Source organism: Pecten maximus, chromosome 9, assembly GCF_902652985.1.
Source record: "Pecten maximus chromosome 9, xPecMax1.1, whole genome shotgun sequence".
In the NCBI taxonomy this organism is placed as follows: Eukaryota; Metazoa; Mollusca; class Bivalvia; order Pectinida; family Pectinidae; genus Pecten; species Pecten maximus.
The window spans coordinates 11,878,219-11,898,522 of NC_047023.1; the positions used below are offsets into that span (position 1 = coordinate 11,878,219).

At 35.4% G+C, this 20,304-nt stretch overlaps 4 protein-coding genes across 4 annotated transcripts; all 4 read right to left on the reverse strand.

The window, feature by feature from the left end:
• Positions 1-35: 35 nt before the first annotated feature.
• Positions 36-1,528, reverse strand: LOC117333876 (zinc transporter ZIP3-like). The gene has a single exon (XM_033893295.1). The coding sequence runs from the start codon at positions 1,526-1,528 to the stop codon at positions 443-445; it is 1,086 nt and encodes a 361-aa protein (XP_033749186.1). The 3' UTR covers positions 36-442.
• Positions 1,529-5,750: 4,222 nt separating this feature from the next.
• Positions 5,751-6,839, reverse strand: LOC117333877 (zinc transporter ZIP1-like). Its single transcript, XM_033893296.1, has one exon. The coding sequence runs from the start codon at positions 6,837-6,839 to the stop codon at positions 5,751-5,753; it is 1,089 nt and encodes a 362-aa protein (XP_033749187.1).
• Positions 6,840-11,849: 5,010 nt separating this feature from the next.
• LOC117333879 (zinc transporter ZIP1-like) lies at positions 11,850-12,938 on the reverse strand. The gene has a single exon (XM_033893297.1). The coding sequence runs from the start codon at positions 12,936-12,938 to the stop codon at positions 11,850-11,852; it is 1,089 nt and encodes a 362-aa protein (XP_033749188.1).
• A 5,496-nt stretch (positions 12,939-18,434) lies between these two features.
• Positions 18,435-19,805, reverse strand: LOC117334161 (zinc transporter ZIP1-like). Its single transcript, XM_033893633.1, has one exon. The coding sequence runs from the start codon at positions 19,720-19,722 to the stop codon at positions 18,643-18,645; it is 1,080 nt and encodes a 359-aa protein (XP_033749524.1). The 5' UTR covers positions 19,723-19,805; the 3' UTR covers positions 18,435-18,642.
• Between the last annotated feature and the right edge of the window lie 499 nt (positions 19,806-20,304).

A 20,304-nucleotide genomic window follows, 5' to 3' on the forward strand; every position in this document is an offset into this window, starting at 1 on the left:
CAAAATGTTCAACTTATTTTCACGGTGGGCTTCCATTTTTCAAGGGAATTTTATTGCAACGTCTTTAATTTACATTGATTTTACTTCCAGTAGTGTATATTTATACAACATATCAATTCAATACTGTGAAAATGAATATCAAAAATTCAGGTTACATAATTCCTAGGTCTTTGGAGTCTTTCGCAGTCACGAGTCTACGCACGAGTTTTCCTTACCATGTTCATTAGAGATTTTTTGTCCTCTTGTTTTATATTTCTTTCTGGCGATATAATGAACATGATTTGAGACTGCTTACTAAATCAAAAGACTGACATCTGACGCCATGTTACCCTTCCTCGCCCATTCTATCTGTCGGCCTTAACAGGAAAATGTAAAGATGATGCTATCCAACTTTTCCAGTAGTTTCATTTCTTTAAATAACAAATTGGACACATTTTATTTCCTAGTCAGTATCTAGTACCTTCAGGGCGGTCATAGCAGCGAACCCAAGGAAGGTTAAAAACACTTTTAGCAAACTGTATCCATTGGACAGTTCCTTTTGAAGAATTTCAAAAAATGTTACATACAGAAAAGTTCCGGCTGCCAGGCTCTGTAATATCCCAGAACTTTTGTTCTGCACAGAATCGTTTCCAGAACCTGTACTTGTTACTGCAAGTCCTACTGCTATCCCTATGGGAGACACTAACGACAGATACAGGATATATAGGATAATCCGGAGATTTCCTTCCACAATCTCCTTCATCTTCAGTCCAACACTAAACACAATGACAGCCTTGTGTACCGATATGGCGGCCACCAATGTCCAGGTATTCGATACAGTGTTCTGTAACCCTATCGCCATCCCTTCGAATATCATGTGTATGGACAACGCGATTACGAGAATTACGGCTCGGATCCGTCTTGTTGTTTTAGAGCGTCCATCACCGGAAGTATCTATAATTGTTGATTTCTTCTCTTTAACTTCAACAGGCGTCGGTGTATGCGACATTTTAACATTAGTTAGTGTCTGTCCAGTGCTTTGGTAACCTGACGGACGGATACCCGCCTGGTTACCTAATCTCGATGCTTTTGGTATTAAAGGATGGTTGGTATTAACGAATAAAGACCCTTTTAGTGGTTCCATTTTCGAGTCATGTGCTTGATATTCTTGATTGTGACTCTTCTGTCCGTGGTCGTGTCCATGATCTAAAAAGGGACTGTCCTCATTTTTACTGAAGAGTCCTACGGCGTGTTCTATTCCTAGAACGATGAAAAATCCAGTCCCGATGAGTGCTCCTGACAACGGAAATTCAACTTCCGGTAAAGCTTCAGCAAGTGTCTCCATTGACTCCTGAATAAGATGAAGGATGGCCGTGCCAAGAAAGACTCCCCCTGCAAAGCAATTCGTCAAACTCACGAAGTACTGCAGGCGGGATATATTCGTCATTTTGTTTGATAACATCTTCAGAAGCCATATTGGAGTCACACCAAAGAAAAATGTTATTCCAAATACTACGAATATAGCCGCGATTTTGCCCGTGTCAACCATGGTGGCGTTGTGTTAGTGACCAACTCTATTCCAATGTCTTTAATGTCCCGATTGTGGCGTGATATGATCATGTCTTTGATCTTGACCGAACATCCACTATCGGACTTTACCTATGATCGTGCTCGTCAACAAAGGTATGACTTTACCTATGATCATATGTGTCAAGGTACGACTACGTGAAACGGCATTGATAACATGTGATGTGCACGTGTACGAGTGTAAATAACATCCATTTATAATACTGTTGTTGTTATCAGTGATAACAGTATGATAATGGAGTTGAAACAAAATGAAAGCATATAACTACAAAATATGATATTATATCAATGGGTAATTCGTTCATGATTTAAACTGAGCAGTTTTGTGTCATGAACTTCCCGGGCTGCATTATATAAAGCAAATATGATTATAGTATAAGAGTACTATTCGTTGTGGCATTGAAATGTTACATTGTAAATCATTGAACATAATTGAATTTTGTTCTCATATTGCTGTTTTTTAAAGAGGCTTGCCCGCAGAGAGATCAGAAAAATTGGCTAATAGAAAAAGATTTTTTACACATGACAGATTGTTGGAATTGTTGAGTTTTTCATTTTATTTTCCTTATAAAACGCTGAAAGGTGATATTAAAACTTCATTTTTTAAATATTATTTATTTAATCGCAACCCGCAATAAGTCCCCGCTATAAAGTGGAGTCTAATTTGATAGACACATCAATGAAACAAGCACGTGCACAGTGCCGCACAGTGATAACTTCAAAGGCAGCGGCGATTTACAAAGAAGATTTGCCGTTATATTCCATACATTTCCCTCTCAGGTTGAGTTTTAAAACGTCTTTTAAATAATATTCTGTAATTGTTTTCAAGAAATAAAGTCGGAAAGCCTCTAATTTTGTCACTTAGAAACGTGTACTGAAGTTTATTTAGTGATCGGAGATGTGCCGTTTACCGGTCCGTCTGCGGGTAAGCCTCTTTAAACATTATATGCGAAATCGTATAAAAAAATTAACTAAATACATACCTCAATTTTCTCCAACAACCAGGTTAAACATGAAATGAAACTGCTGTCAATTTCCCATGACATTAATAGCTTTACTATCATGAATACAAACATTGTTATTTTTCTCTTATGATCTCGGCAATATGACAAGCCAGTTTTATTACACTGATAACGAAATAGCCAGCCATATCCCAAATGCTACAATGGTGATGTGCTAGAGATCTACATGGTCACATTTGCCTCCCTAAAATGAAGTAACAGAGCAAACACTGCAGGCGAATAACCATCTTAATCGGCTGCTAATCATTCTTTTCTCATTTTCAGACAAGCTATGGTTACCTATTGATGGCACTTATAAACTGATAATACAAATAATTTGAAGTTGAATTTACAATCGTTTTTTTTTCTTTGATGAGTTGTTTTTGAATTTGCTGTGTCGATGTCTATTGTTACATGGTGATTATATGAGGCAATGCTATCACTAACGTAGTAAGTTCAGTATGATAATGTATTTATGATTATGATAAATACCTATGCTGTCGTGAATCAGTAACCAAATATGTATATATACACGTTTACAGAAGGATTAACATTGTGTGTGTGTGTGTGTGTGTGTGTGTGAGTGTGTGTGTGAGTGTGTGTGTGTGTGTTCTGTATTGAATATATGATATATGTGTACAAATCCGCATCCATGTATGTATATACATCACGTGCAAGGTATCCTTATCACCTAATAGCCAGTTTGTTCCCTTTAATCATGTCAGGGTATTGGGCTGACCATGACTGCGACTTTGAAACGTTCCTTGTAAGAACGTGGAATGTGGGTCAGGGGTAGAAGCTACGGGTATTTCTGGCTAGGCGATTAGGTGGTAAAGGTCGCGATTTCATGGCCAGGTCAGGGTTCAAGGCATAAAATTGTCTTCATCATTTGGGTAACTATGGTATATATACAATGTCATTAGTGTGACGCATTTTAAGTGGGGTCTCATGAATAATCCACCACAACAAGAACAGCAACAAAATGGTTTTAAATGATGAGTGGATAACATATATTTAAATTAATTGTGGTTGAATATCTGCAATATAAATGTTATACATGTATTAAATAGTGAATCATGACATTTGTCATACGTGTGATGCAATCACAGAAATGATGGGAAATAGAAGTTAGAGAAGCACACAGAGATTATCATCTGAATGATGATCAGTTTGTATAGTAGTTTTTGGTTATGTGACCAATATCTCATCGCCACGGCCACAACAGGCATGATGTATTGGTGTGTATACCAGCCAGCGTCAGCAAGTTTCACCTACTTAGTAAACAACCTCATTGCTAATTCTATACATGTGTCTATGTTACTATTACTTTTGTTGCAGACATTAATTCGGGAAATTTGATCGGAAGCACGCAATAATAGATGATGAAGTCTGCTTTGTTTGATCGCTAGAAAATCTCTTATTAGATAATGTCAAAGTGATGCTATTCTAATGATGTATTTTAGAGATTGAAACAAAGTTACCATAACATCAATGATACGAACTTTACAAAATAGCTTTACTCTGAGTGAATTGTGTCGTTGTAAGGTCTTTTCTTGAATTTGTTAACGGCATTGGAGCCGATGTGACAAAGTTACAGTAGTAGCAAATTCTCTGTTAGTAGAAGGCATCTAGGATTTGTCCATAAGAAATGCGAAGTTGGTGCTTATTCAAACAGCTCATTGGTAAAGCTTGACAGATCGTCTTTGTCAAGCATGCAATTCATCATTAAATACTTCTGTGTGGAAGGAAACCGTTCTTCGTCCATAATCATTTCGACGTACATTTACTATAAAAGTAAGAATGGTAACGAAAATGTGACGTTGGCCTGTGGAGAGCTAATTTATTACTCACAGTTCTATAAATATATTTGACAGACTTTCTTGTGTTGCTGTATTTGAAGGTGTGTACTACGACAACAAATCTGGTATTTGGTTTTTAACGTTAAAAAGTGCTGCAAGAATGAAAAACGTTCATCTACGGTCATTATTTTCCCCATATCAGCATGCCACAGAGATAGATACTTTGTGGTTTTGTAATGTTAAATGTCTGGGAAAAAGTCTTGATAATAAGGTTGTTAGCTATAAACTGAATTCGAAGATGATATCACTTTTGATTCTAGCACAATATATATCGCCTTGTGTCTGTGGTCCGTCCGCCGCCCGTGAACAGTTGTTCATGTAAAATTCTGAAACTGATCATTGATGATTGTAATCATCATTTCTTAATAATTACTGAATGTGCCTTTCTCAAATTTCATTTGTATGTTCCCTTGATCTTTAATTATGTATGCTTAATTCTGAGTCTGATAAGAAATCAATGACAAAAGTGAGTCATATTAAATTTTTGGCAATTGAAGCTTTTTTTTTTTTTTTTTTTTTTTATGAATCTAAGAAAGTCCAAAATTCTTATTTGATATTTCGTCGACTTCATATGTAGATGTCCCATGTAAATGATAAATTGGAAGATGTGGAAAAAAATAAAAGTAAAAAAAAATATTATTCTGTTATAGGACAGCATTCAGTGTTGGGTGCCAAGATCCCTTTAGGTATCTACTTACTTGTTTTTTATGCATTGATTGCGATATAGAAATTAAAAACAAATTTCAAAGGGCAAACTTTTAAATGAAGTTTTATTGTATTAATATACTACACCATATCATAGATTGATATTCCTCTTGAACATTATAAGCTCATGGAATCAGACTATAGTCTTTTGATATATGTGTATGAATCACTTCTTACAGTTTCTTTGCTTGTATAAACTGCAAAGAACTGTCTCGTGGCCTTGAACTGAATATTACACTTGATTTCGATACATGGTCATAATAGTTGTCTTTAATAAAATGATAAAGAATGACTTATAATTGGATCTTGCACAGTACTTTAATCAAACCATAAGACCGTACAATACCTTGGACTCCATGGCCTTAATTTGTTCCGTCCTTTTATATATATATATTTCTTTCTGGCGACATATTGAACCTGATTTGGAACTGATTACTTAATCAAAAGACTTAAGTTTTAACACAAACAAGAGACAGTGACATCTGACTAGATGTTAGCCTTCCTCGTCCGTTCTATCTGTAGGCCTTGACAAGGATATGCAAAGTGTGATGTAATCAAACCTAAACCAGTACTTCCATTATCCATTACTTTGACAAACATGATGGACATACTTTATAGTCTAGTCAGTATCAAGTACCTTCAGGGCGGCCATAGCAGCAAACCCAATGAATGTTAAAAACACTTTTAGCAAACTGTATCCATTGGACAGTTCTTTTTGAAGAATTTCGAAAAATGTTACATAAAGGAAAGTTCCTGCTGCCAGGCTCTGTAATATCCCAGAACTTTTGTTCTGCACAGATTCGTTTCCAGAACCTGTACTTGTAACTGCAAGTCCTAATGCTATCCCTACGGGCGACACTAACGACAGAAACATAATATATAGGACAATCCGGAGATTTCCTTCCACAATCTCCTTCATCTTCAATCCAACACTAAACACAATGACAGCCTTGTGAATCGATATGGCGGCCACCAATGTCCAGGTATTCGAGGCAGTGTCCTGTAACCCTATCGCCATACCTTCGAATATCATGTGTATAGACAAAGCGATTACGAGAATTACAGCTCGGATCCGTCTTGTTGTTTTAGAGCGTCCATCACCGGAAGTATCAATGATTGTTGATTTCTTCTCTTTAACTTCAACAGGCGTCGGTTTCTGCGACATTTCAGCATTACACAATGCTGTCTGCCCTGTGTTCTGGTACCCTGACGGACGGATACCCGACTGGTTGTTGACGCTCTGTGTTGTAGGTATTAAAGAAGGGTTTGCATTAACGAATGAAGACCCTTTTAGTGATACCACTTCCAAGTCATGTGCTTGATATTCGTGATCGTAACTCTTCAGTTCGTTATGGTGTCCATGGTCTAAAAGGTGATTGTCCTCATCTTTACTGAAGAGTCCTATGGCATGTTCTATTCCTAGTACGATGAAAAATCCAGTACCGATGAGTGCTCCTGACAACGGAAATTTGACTTCCGGTAAAGCTTCAGTAACCGTCTCCATTGACTCCTGTATAAGATGAAGAATGGCCGTTCCAAGAAATACGCCCCCAGCGAAACAGTTCGTCAAACTCACGAAGTAATGCAGGCGGGATATATTCTCCATTTTGTTTGATAAAAACTTCAGGAGCCATATTGGGATCACACCAAAGAAAAATGAAATCCCAAATACTACGAATATAGCTACGATTTTGTCTGTGTCGACCATGGTGGCGTTGTGTCAGTTAACAAAGCTACTTCAGTGCACGTGTATATAATGCCCCGTTAGTAGCGTGATATAATCATGTCTTGATGGTGACCGACCATCCACTATCGGACTTTACCTTTGATGGTGCTTATCATTAAAGGTATGACTTTACCTTGAGCATGTGTGTCAAGGTTCGACTACGTGAAACGGCTTTGATAACATGTGAGGTGTACGTGTACGTGTTTAAATAACATCCATTTATAATACATTGGTTGTATCAGTGATAAAAGTATGATAATGGAGTTTAAACAAAATTAAAACATATAACTACAAAACGTCAAATTGTATTCATGGGTAATTCGTTCATGATTTAAACTGAACAATTTTGTGTTATAAACTTCCAGGGCTTCATAATATAATGCAAATATAATTATAGCATTAGAGTTATATTCGTTGTAGTAGTGAAATGTTACATTGTAAATCATACAACATAATTGAATTTTGTTCTTATATTGCTGTTTTTTTAAACATTATATGCGAAATGGTATAAAAAATTAAACTAAATACATACCATAATTTTCATCAACAACCAGTTTAAATAAACATGAAATGAAACTGCTGTCAATTTCCCATGATATTAATAGCTTTACTACCATATTTGTTATATTTCTCTCCTGAACACGGCAATACGACAAGCCAGTTTTATTACACCGATAACGAAATAGCCAACCATACCGCTAACTCAGGTAGATTGCAGATATATCCTCAATGTTACAATGGTGATGTGCTACAGATCTACATAACCACATTTGCCTCCCTAAAAATAAAGTATCAGAGCAAACACTGCAGGGGAATAACTATCTTAATCGGCTACTAATAATTCTTTTATTATTTTCAGACAAGCAATGGTTAACTATTAATGGCATTTCTAAACTCACAATACAAATAATTTGTGGTTGAATTTACAATTTATCAGATGCGTCCGATCAATTTTTTTTTTTTTTTTTTTTTTCATGAGTTTTCTTTGAATTTGCTGTGTGGATGTTTATTGTTACAGTGTTAATAGATGAGGCAATGCTATCAATAACTTAGTAAGTTTAGTATTTATGATTATGAAAAATACCTATGCTGTAGCTACCCCAGTCGTGAATGAATAAACATATATGTATACATGTATATACATGTTTACAGTAAGATTTACATATATTTGTGTGTTTATTCTGTGTTGAATATATGTACGAATCCGCATCCATGTATGTACATACATCACGATCCATGTATCCTTATCACCTAATAGACAGTTTGTCCCTTTAATCATGTCAGGGTATTAGGCAGACCTTCACTACGCCTTTAAAACGTTCCTTGTAAAAACGTGTAATGCGGGTCAGTGGTAGAAGCTGCGGGTATTTCTGGCTAGGCGATTAGGTACCAAAGGTCGCGAGTTCATGGCCAGATCAAGGTTCGAGTCATACAATTGTCTTCATCATTTGTGTCACTATGTTATATATACAATGTCATTAGTGTGACGCAATTTAAGTGGGGTCACGGGAATAATCCACCACAACAAGACCACCAACAAAATGGTTTTGAATAATGAGAGGATAACATTTAATTTAATTTAATTTGATTATTAAATATTGAAATATGACATTTGTCATACGTGTGAAGCATTAAAAGAATTAATGGAAAAATAAGTCAAAGAAGCACGCAGAGATAATACTTTACCTGTTGAGTAATAAAATGCAATTTTTCCAAAAATATATCAAGTAAAAAGTCTTGATTACATTGCAGATGTCACGGTTGTCATGGTGATGAATTAAACGATATCTGCCCTTCCGATGTACCCGGACTTTCGTGTATTTCCCACTAGTAAAACTGTCTGATAGATTGCTCCAGTGAATAGACATTTTTTCCAGGTCGACACAACTATCAATATTTTTAATGAACTTCCTTAGATTATAGATTTGATAAGCAACCCTCAAGATGTTACTAATTTTCACATGTAGGTTGACGTGACTCAGGAAAGCGCTAAAGAGATATATAGCTTATGAAGTCCTATCAGTTTGTATAGTAATATTTGGTTATGTGACCAATATCCCATCGCCAAGCCCACAAAGGGTATAATGTATTGGTGTGTATATTAGCCAAAGTCAGCAAGTTTCGACTTATTAATAAACAACCTTATTGCTTATTCTATACATGTGTCTATGTTTCTATTATTTTTGTTACATAAATTCGGGAAATTTGATCGGAAACACGCAAAAATAGATGATTAAGACTCACCGTAGATAATGACGGATCGATGTTATTCTAATGATGTATTTTAGAGATTGAAACAAAGTTACCATAACATCAATGATACGAACTTTACAAAATAGCTCTGCTCTGTGTGGATTATGTCGTTGTCTGGTCTTTTCCTTACTTTGCTGAAGACATTGGAGGAGATGTGACAGATGATAGCAAATTCTCTGTTAGCAAAAGACATCTAAACTCTGTCAATAAGAAACGCGTTGTTGGTGCCTATTCAAACAGCTTATTGATAAAGCGTGATTAACCATCTCTGTCAAACATGTTATCCATCACCGATTTGAGAAATACTTCTCTGTGGAAGTAGACCATTCTTTTACTGTAAAAGTAAGAAAGGTAGCGAAAATGTGACATTAGCATGCGGAGAGTTAATTAATTACTCACAGTTTTATGAATAGATTTGACAGACTTACTTGCGTTTCTGTATTTGAAGATGTGTACTGCGACAACAAAACTGGTATTTTGTTTTTCGGCATAAACGTATAATATTCTTCTGGCCCCGGATATGACGCGACAGGTGGCGTTACTAGTCAAGATGAAGTATGTGATTGGACAATGTAGCGGTAAATGCAAAATGCAGATTTGCAGTTTAAAACGAAACAAAGATTGGATGCAAGCTGAATGTGTGGATGTATCTTTTCAAATGACAGTAATAAGTCTCATTATCTAAAAAATGATTAAAACATACATAATTTTGTTATCCGTGCTGAAACGCATTAGTTCGTTAAAATAAATTCACCAGCAGTTTTACATTATAACCACCAGCATTTAAACTATGCCATTTATCTTTTAAAAAGATATTTCTTGTTTAACGTTTAAAATGCTGCAATAATGAAAAACATTCAAATGCGGTTACTTTCTTCCCCACATCCACATGCCACAGAGATAGATACTTTGTGGTTTTGTAATTTTAAAGCCTGGAGTTGCTATAAACTGAATTTGAAGATGATAACTCTTTTGATTATTGTACAATATATACAGTAACCATATCGTAAACGAATTGAAGAGTAGATGTATGCCCCAGCACTATCTATTATTCATATGCCTTTGATGATAAGCCCATCATCATCGTATCGTCAGCAATTTCGGCAATTGAATTTTTTTTGATAAATCGAAGAAAATCAAACATTCTTATTTGATTTTTTTGTCGACTTCATATGTAGATTCCCCATGTTATGTTTAAAAGGAAGGTGTGGAAGAAGAGAAAAGTAGAATAATAGTATTCTGTTATAGAACATCATTTAGTGATAGGTGCTAAAATCATATCACATAGTTACATAGTTTGATAATCCTCATGAACATTATCAACGCATGTCAGCAGTCCATAGTCTTATGATATATGTGTATGATTTTTTTTTTTTTTTTTTTTGTATTTAATTTATTTTCCAGCAAAGTATAATACAAAACTATAACACATACATTCGCACATGAAATCATAATTACATCACATATATGACATCATCATCATCATCATCATCATCATCATCATCGTTCAATATATCATCATGTTCATGCTTTATATTCATTTACACGCGCTAATTCATAATTATTTCACATTGTGACCAAAATCACTATCGTCATCACAATTAAGTCATCATCATCCACACTCGATATATCGCAATTTTCATTATATACATTCAGATACATGCACTATTTAATAGTCACACAAAGCGGCCAAAAGCACTATCACCATCACATATATATACATAATTAGCTCATCATCATCATCATCATCATCATCATCAATTATATACTTGATACAAGGTGTTTCTTAACGGTGTTTTTAACTGACAATGCAGGTACAAATTTAAAGAAAATTATCCAAATCATTCGTATATAAGATGTAAAGATGTACAATGCATCATCATCATTACAAACTGCAAACAATAAGTTAATTGATAACCATACATACCCATAATGTGTATATATATATGACAAACATACACATACACACCCAACATCTCACACACACACACCACACACACATCACCCACCCTGGTAGCCTGATCAATCGTGCCAGGGATCAGTTTCTGTGTTGGTCAAATCAACTCCAACCACGTCCACCGAGTCATCGGCACGATTGACCACCCTCCACACTGTTAAATACCAGTTACATCTAGCATATACAGAAGAAAACAAAAACAAAAAACATACATACACTTTCAAAACAATCTCGTGCATTATCCATCATCATCCATTATCATCCGCATCATCATCCTATCTATCTGATTTTTCCCACTCATGCAATATTACAATATATCTGTGCAATACTCGTACCTTTACACACAACTATATATATTTATATACATAAATAATTGTAATTGTTTATTTTTGACATTTAAATCACTACATTATGTATAATTCCCAGTCACACTTCAAAGCTATTTAAAGAATGACTTATAATTGGATCTTGCAAAGTACTTTTATCAAGGCATAAGACCGTACAATACCTTGGATTCCATGGCCTTACTTTGTCCCAGCCTTTTATATATATATATATTTCTTTCTGGCGACATATTGAACCTGATTTGAAACTGATTACTAAATCAAAAGACATAAGTTTTTACACAAACAAGAGACAGTGACACCTGACGAGATGTTAGCCTTCCTCGTCCGTTCTATCTGTAGGCCTTGACAAGGATATGCAAAGTGTGATGTAATCAAACCTCACCAGTACTTCCATTATCCATTACTTTGACAAACATGATGGACATACTTTATTGTTTAGTCAGTATCAAGTACCTTCAGGGCGGCCATAGCAGCAAACCCAATGAATGTTAAAAACACTTTTAGCAAACTGTATCCATTGGACAGTTCTTTTTGAAGAATTTCGAAAAATGTTACATAAAGGAAAGTTCCTGCTGCCAGGCTCTGCAATATCCCAGAACTTTTGTTCTGCACAGATTCATTTCCAGAACCTGTACTTGTAACTGCAAGTCCTAATGCTATCCCTACGGGAGACACTAACGACAAAAACATAATATATAGGACAATCCGGAGATTTCCTTCCACAATCTCCTTCATCTTCAGTCCAACACTAAACACAATGACAGCCTTGTGAATCGATATGGCGGCCACCAATGTCCAGGTATTCGAGGCAGTGCTCTGTAACCCTATCGCCATCCCTTCGAATATCATGTGTATAGACAAAGCGATTACGAGAATTACAGCTCGGATCCGTCTTGTTGTTTTAGACCGTCCATCACCGGAAGTATCAATGATTGTTGATTTCTTCTCTTTAACTTCAACAGGCGTCGGTTTCTGCGACATTTCAACATTACACAATGCTGTCTGCCCTGTGTTCTGGTACCCTGACGGACGGATACCCGACTGGTTGTTGACGCTCTGTGTTGTAGGTATTAAAGAAGGGTTTGCATTAACGAATGAAGACCCTTTTAGTGATACCACTTCCAAGTCATGTGCTTGATATTCGTGATCGTAACTCTTCAGTTCGTTATGGTGTCCATGGTCTAAAAGGTGATTGTCCTCATCTTTACTGAAGAGTCCTATGGCGTGTTCTATTCCTAGTACGATGAAAAATCCAGTACCGATGAGTGCTCCTGACAACGGAAATTTGACTTCCGGTAAAGCTTCAGTAACCGTCTCCATTGACTCCTGTATAAGATGAAGGATGGCCGTTCCAAGAAATACGCCCCCAGCGAAACAGTTCGTCAAACTCACGAAGTAATGCAGGCGGGATATATTCTCCATTTTGTTTGATAAAAACTTCAGGAGCCATATTGGGATCACACCAAAGAAAAATGAAATCCCAAATACTACGAATATAGCTACGATTTTGTCTGTGTCGACCATGGTGGCGTTGTGTCAGTTAACAAAGCTACTTCAGTGCACGTGTATATAATGCCCCGTTAGTAGCGTGATATAATCATGTCTTGATGGTGACCGACCATCCACTATCGGACTTTACCTTTGATGGTGCTTATCATTAAAGGTATGACTTTACCTTGAGCATGTGTGTCAAGGTTCGACTACGTGAAACGGCATTGATAACATGTGAGGTGTACGTGTACGTGTTTAAATAACATCCATTTATAATACATTGGTTGTATCAGTGATAAAAGTATGATAATGGAGTTGAAACAAAATTAAAACATATAACTACAAAACGTCAAATTGTATTCATGGGTAATTCGTTCATGATTTAAACTGAACAATTTTGTGTTATAAACTTCCAGGGCTTCATAATATAATGCAAATATAATTATAGCATAAGAGTTATATTCGTTGTAGTATTGAAATGTTACATTGTAAATCATACAACATAATTGAATTTTGTTCTTATATTGCTGTTTTTTTAAACATTATATGCGAAATGGTATAAAAAACTAAACTAAATACGTACCATAATTTTCATCAACAACCAGGTTAAATAAACATGAAATGAAACTGCTGTCAATTTCCCATGATATTAATAGCTTTACTACCATAATACAAACATTTGCATTTGTTATATTTCTCTCCTGAACACGGCAATACGACAAGCCAGTTTTATTACACAGATAACGAAATAGCCAACCATACCGCTAACTCAGGTAGACTGCAGATATATCCTCAATGTTACAATGGTGATGTGCTACAGATCTACATAACCACATTTGCCTCCCTAAAAATAAAGTATCAGAGCAAACACTGCAGGGGAATAACCATCTTAATCGGCTACTAATAATTCTTTTATTATTTTCAGACAAGCAATGGTTAACTATTAATGGCATTTCTAAACTCACAATACAAATAATTTGTGGTTGAATTTACAATTTATCATATGCGTCCGATCAATTTTTTTTTTTTTTTTTTTTTTTTCATGAGTTTTCTTTGAATTTGCTGTGTGGATGTTTATTGTTACAGTGTTAATAGATGAGGCAATGCTATCAATAACTTAGTAAGTTTAGTATTTATGATTATGAAAAATACCTATGCTGTAGCTACCCAAGTCGTGAATGAATAAACATATATGTATATATACATGTTTACAGTAAGATTTACATATATTTGTGTGTTTATTCTGTGTTGAATATATGTACGAATCCGCATCCATGTATGTACATACATCACGATCCATGTATCCTTATCACCTAATAGACAGTTTGTCCCTTTAATCATCTCAGGGTATTGGGCAGACCTTCACTACGCCTTTGAAACGTTCCTTGTAAAAACGTGTAATGTGGGTCAGTGGTAGAAGCTGCGGGTATTTCTGGCTAGGCGATTAGGTACCAAAGGTCGCGAGTTCATGGTCAGGTCAAGTTTCGAGTCATAAAATTGTCTTCATCATTTGTGTCACTATGTTATATATACAATGTCATTAGTGTGACGCAATTTAAGTGGGATCACGGGAATAATCCACCACAACAAGACCACCAACAAAATGATTTTGAATAATGAGAGGATAACATTTAATTTAATTAAATTTGATTATTAAATATTGAAATATGACATTTGTCATACGTGTGAAGCATTAAAAGAATTAATGGAAAAATAAGTCAGAGAAGCACGCAGAGATAATAATTTACCTGTTGAGTAGTAAAATGCATTTTTTTTCAAAAATATATCAAGTAAAAAGTCTTGATTACATTGCAGATGTCACGGTTGTCATGGTGATGAATTAAACGATATCTGCCCTTCCGATGTACCCGGACTTTCGTTTATTTCCCACTAGTAAAACTGTCTGATAGATTGCTCCAGTGAATAGACATTTTTTTCAGGTCGACATAACTATCAATAATTTTAATGAACTTCTTTAGATTATAGATTTGATAAACAACCCTCAAGATGTTACTAATTTTCACATGTAGGTTGACGTGACTCAGGTAAGCCCTAAAGAGATATATAGCTTATGAAGTCCTATCAGTTTGTACAGTAATATTTGGTTATGTGACCAATATCCCATCGCCAAGCCCACAAAGGGTATAATGTATTGGTGTGTATATTAGCCAAAGTCAGCAAGTTTCGACTTATTAATAAACAACCTTATTGCTTATTCTATACATGTGTCTATGTTTCTATTATTTTTGTTACATAAATTCGGGAAATTTGATCGGAAACACGCAAAAATAGATGATTAAGACTCTCCGTAGATAATGACGGATTGATGTTATTCTAATGATGTATTTTAGAGATTGAAACAAAGTTACCATAACATCAATGATACGAACTTTACAAAATAGCTCTGCTCTGTGTGGATTTTGTCGTTGTCTGGTCTTTTCCTTACTTTGCTGAAGACATTGGAGGAGATGTGACAGATGATAGCAAATGCTCTGTTAGCAAAAGACATCTAAACTCTGTCAATAAGAAACGCGTTGCTGGTGCCTATTCAAACAGTTTATTGATAAAGCGTGATTAACCATCTCTGTCAAACATGTGATCCATCACCGATTTGAGAAATACTTCTCTGTGGAAGTAGACCATTCTTTTACTGTAAAAGTAAGAAAGGTAGCGAAAATGTGACATTAGCATGCGGAGAGTTAATTAATTACTCACAGTTTTATGAATAGATTTGACAGACTTACTTGCGTTTCTGTATTTGAAGATGTGTACTGCGACAACAAAACTGGTATTTGGTTTTTCGGCATAAACGTATAATATTCTTCTGGCCCCGGATATGACGCGACAGGTGGCGTTACTAGTCAAGATGAAGTATGTGATTGGACAATGTAGCGGTAAATGCAAAATGCAGATTTGCAGTTTAAAACGAAACAAAGATTGGATGCAAGCTGAATGTGTGGATGTATCTTTTCAAATGACACATTAACAAAATTATATTCATGGTTCAAATTAAGTCTCATTATCTAAAAAATTATTCAAACATACATAATTTTGTTATCCGTGCTGAAACGCATTAGTTCGTTAAAATAAATTCACCAGCAGTTTTACATTATAACCACCAGCATTTAAACTATGCCATTTATCTTTTAAAAAGATATTTCTTGTTTAACTTTTAAAATGCTGCAATAATGCAAAAAAAAACCATTCAAATGCGGTTACTTTCTTCCCCACATCCACATGCCACAGAGATAGATACTTTGTGGCTTTGTAATGTTAAAGCCTGGAAAATAGTTATGATAACTAGGTTGCTATAAACAGAATTTGAAGATGATAACTCTTTTGATTATTGTACAATATATACAGTAACCATATCGTAAACGAATTGAAGAGCAGATGTATGCCCTAGCACTGTCTATTATTCATATGCCTTTTATGATAAGCCCATCATCATCGTATCGTCAGCAATTTCGGCAATTGAAGTTTTTTTTTTATAAATCGAAGAAAGTCAAACATTCTTATTTGATTTTTTTGTCGACTTCATATGTAGATTCCCCATGTTATGTTTAAAAGGAAGATGTGGAAGAAGAGAAAAGTAGAAAAATAGTATTCTGTTATAGAACAGCATTTAGTGATAGGTGCTAAAATCATATCACATAGTTACATAGTTTGATAATCCTCATGAACATTATAAACGCCTGTCAGCAGTCCATAGTCTTATGATATATGTGTATGATTTTTTTTTTTTTTTTTTTTGTATTTAATTTATTTTTCAGCAAAGTATAATACAAAACTATAACACATACATTCGCACATGAAATCATAATTACATCACATATATGACATCATCATCATCATCATCATCGTTCAATATATCATCATGTTGATGCTTTTATATTCATTTACACGCGCTAATTCATAATTATTTCACATTGTGACCAAAATCACTATCGTCATCACAATTAAGTCATCGTCATCCACACTCGATATATCGCAATTTTCATTATATACATTCAGATACATGCACTAGTTAATAGTCACACAAAGCGGCCAAAATCACTATCACCATCACATATATATACATAATTAGATCATCATCATCATCATCATCATCATCATCATCATCAATTATATACTTGATACAAGGTGTTTCTTAACGGTGTTTTTAACTGACAATGCAGGTACAAATTTAAAGAAAATTATCCAAATCATTCGTATATAAGATGTAAAGATGTACAATGCATCATCATCATTACAAACTGCAAACAATAAGTTAATTGATAACCATACATACCCATAATGTGTATATATATATGACAAACATACACATACACACCCAACCTCTCTCACACACACACCACACACACACATCACCCACCCACATACAAATATTCAGTTTCCTGGTAGCCTGATCAATCGTGCCAGGGATCAGTTTCTGTGTTGGTCAAATCAACTCCAACCACGTCCACCGAGTCATCGGCACGATTGACCACCCTCCACACTGTTAAATACCAGTTACATCTAGCATATACAGAAGAAAACAAAAAACATACATACACTTTCAAAACAATCTCGTGCATTATCCATCATCATCCATTATCATCCGCATCATCATCCTATCTATCTGATTTTTCCCACTCATGCAACATTACAATATATCTGTGCAATACTCGTACCTTTACACACAACTATATATATTTATATACATAAATAATTGTAATTGTTTATTTTTGACTTTTAAATCACTACATTATGTATAATTCCCACTCACACTTCACTCATACAGTAGAGTACAAACATACACACACACACATACACACCCACACACACACACACACATTAACATGCACCTCACATGACACACCTACACAAAACAGGTTTGTTAAACTTCAAAGTACTGTATCAAGGCGTTTAACTCAACATTACACTAATTTCGATTTATGGCAATAGACGTTGTCTAACACAATGATAAAGAAAGTATTATAATTGGACTTTGTAAAAGTGAGCAAAAAAGTGTTAAATACTTAAATACAACTTGTTGATCGTTAAATTTATCATAAATTCAAAATGCATTTCAACTAAAGACTTTACTGTGGAGTTTTACATTTACCTGAACAGGAATTGTTTTGTATGGCTATGAATTCCTTTTTTATGTCCAAAATCATGTCCATGAAATTTTGTTGCGCATACAGCAGACAGATAATGGACATAAATTTACATTTCCTTCGTGATTCACGGATTAATTTGAAATACAAATGTAAGCCATTTCTTTTCCACAACCCACTCCAAATGTTCAACTTATTTTTACATCAGGGTCTCATGTTTTCATTTCATCAATTGTACATTGTACTTCTAGTATTGTGTATTAATACAACATATCAATCCCATACTTTGAAAATGAATATCGAAAAATCAGGTTCCATATTTCTTCAGTCGATTTCAGGTTTTCGAGGTTGCAGAAAAAACAACAAGTTTTCCTTACAATGATCGCGAGAGATCTTTCGTTTTTTTGTTTTTTTGTTTGTTCTTTGGGGTTTTTTTTTCGGGTGTCATGTTGAGCCTGTTTTGAGACATGACTTTGAACATTTTTTAAACTTTTTTTTTCATATAATTCAGTGACATCTGACAGGATGTTAGCCTTCCTCGTTCATTTTATCTGTCGACCTTGACAAAGAAATGCAAAGTATTATGTTATCCAATCTCTCTAGTTCTTCCACTACTTTGATAAACATAATGGACGCTAATCAGAATCAAGTGCCTTTAGGCCGGCCATAGCAGCGAACCCAAGGAAGGTTAAAAACACTTTTAGCAGGCTGTATCCATTCGACAGCTCCTTTTGAAGAATTTCGAAAAATGTTACATAAAGGAAAGTTCCGGCAGCCAGGCTCTGTAATATCCCAGAACTTTTGTTCTGCACAGATTCGTTTCCAGAACCTGTACTTGTTATTCCAAGTCCTATTGCTATCCCAATTGGAGACACTAACGACAGATATAGGATATATAGGATAATGCGGAGATTTCCTTCTACAATCTCCTTCATCTTCAGTGCGACACTAAACACAATGACAGCCTTATGTACCGATATGGCGGCCACCAATGTCCAGGTATTTGAGACAGTGTCCTGTAACCCTATAGCCATTCCCTCGAATATCATGTGTATAGACAAAGCGATTACGAGAATTACGGCTCGGATCCGTCTCGTTGTTTTTGAGCGTCCATCACCGGAAGTATCAATGATTGTTGATTTCGCCTCATTAACTTCAACAGGCGTCGGTGTATGTGAGCTTTCAGCATTAGATAATACTGTTTGTCCAGTGCTGTGGTAACCTGATGGACGGATACCCGCCTGGTTGTCTACGCTCTGTGCTATAGGTATTGAAAGAGGATTGAATGAAGATCCTTTTGGTGGTTCCACTTTGGAGACCTGTGCTTGATATTCTTGATTGTGACCCTTTAGTCCGTGATCATGACCATGGTCTAAAAAGGGACTGTCCTCATCTTTACTGAAGAGTCCTATAGCGTGTTCTATTCCTAGAACGATGAAAAATCCCACACCGATGAGCGCTCCTGACAACGGAAATTCTACTTCCGGTAAAGCTTCAGCAACTGTCTCCATCGACTCCTGAATAAGATGAAGTATGGCCGTTCCAAGAAAAACTCCCCCAGCGAAACAGTTCATCAAACTCACTAAGTACTGCAGGCGAGATATATTCGTCATTTTGTTTGATAAAAACTTCAGAAGCCATATTGGGATCACACCAAAGAAAAATGTAATCCCAAATACTACGAATATAGCCGCGATTTTGTTTGTGTCGGCCATGGTGGCGTTGTGTCAGTTTACAACACTATTCTAATGTCTATAATATCCTAATTGTGGCGTGATATGATCCTGTCTCGATCTTGACCGACCATCCACTATCGGACTTTACCTATGATCGTGCGCGTCAAAAAGGTATGACTTTACCTATGATCATATGTATCAAGGTACGGCTACGTGAAACGGCATTGATAACATGTGAGGTGTACGTGTACATGTGTAGATAACATCCATTTATAATACTGTGGTTGTATCAGTGATAAAATTATGATAACGGAATACAAACAAAATGAATATCTATCGCTATATGAATATGAAACTATATTCAAGGGTAATTCGGTCATGATTTAAACTAAGGTTTTTTGTACAATAAGCCTCCCGGGACTCATCATACAAATGAGTAGAATTATAGTATAACAGGAATATTCGTTTTAGTATTAAAATGTTAAATTGTAAATCAATAATAATTGATTTTTTGTGATATATGACTATTTTTGTTAAACATTTCGAAATCGTATAAGTGATTAAACCAAAAGCATTCTTTAATTTTCTCCCGACAACCAGGCCTACATGAACATGAAATGA

Excerpts from the sequence above, each read along its gene's own strand:
- LOC117334161 (XM_033893633.1), bottom strand. The coding sequence starts at position 19,722 with ATGGCCGACACAAACAAAATCGCGGCTATATTCGTAGTATTTGGGATT.
- LOC117333877 (XM_033893296.1), bottom strand. The coding sequence starts at position 6,839 with ATGGTCGACACAGACAAAATCGTAGCTATATTCGTAGTATTTGGGATT.
- LOC117333879 (XM_033893297.1), bottom strand. The coding sequence starts at position 12,938 with ATGGTCGACACAGACAAAATCGTAGCTATATTCGTAGTATTTGGGATT.
- LOC117333876 (XM_033893295.1), bottom strand. The coding sequence starts at position 1,528 with ATGGTTGACACGGGCAAAATCGCGGCTATATTCGTAGTATTTGGAATA.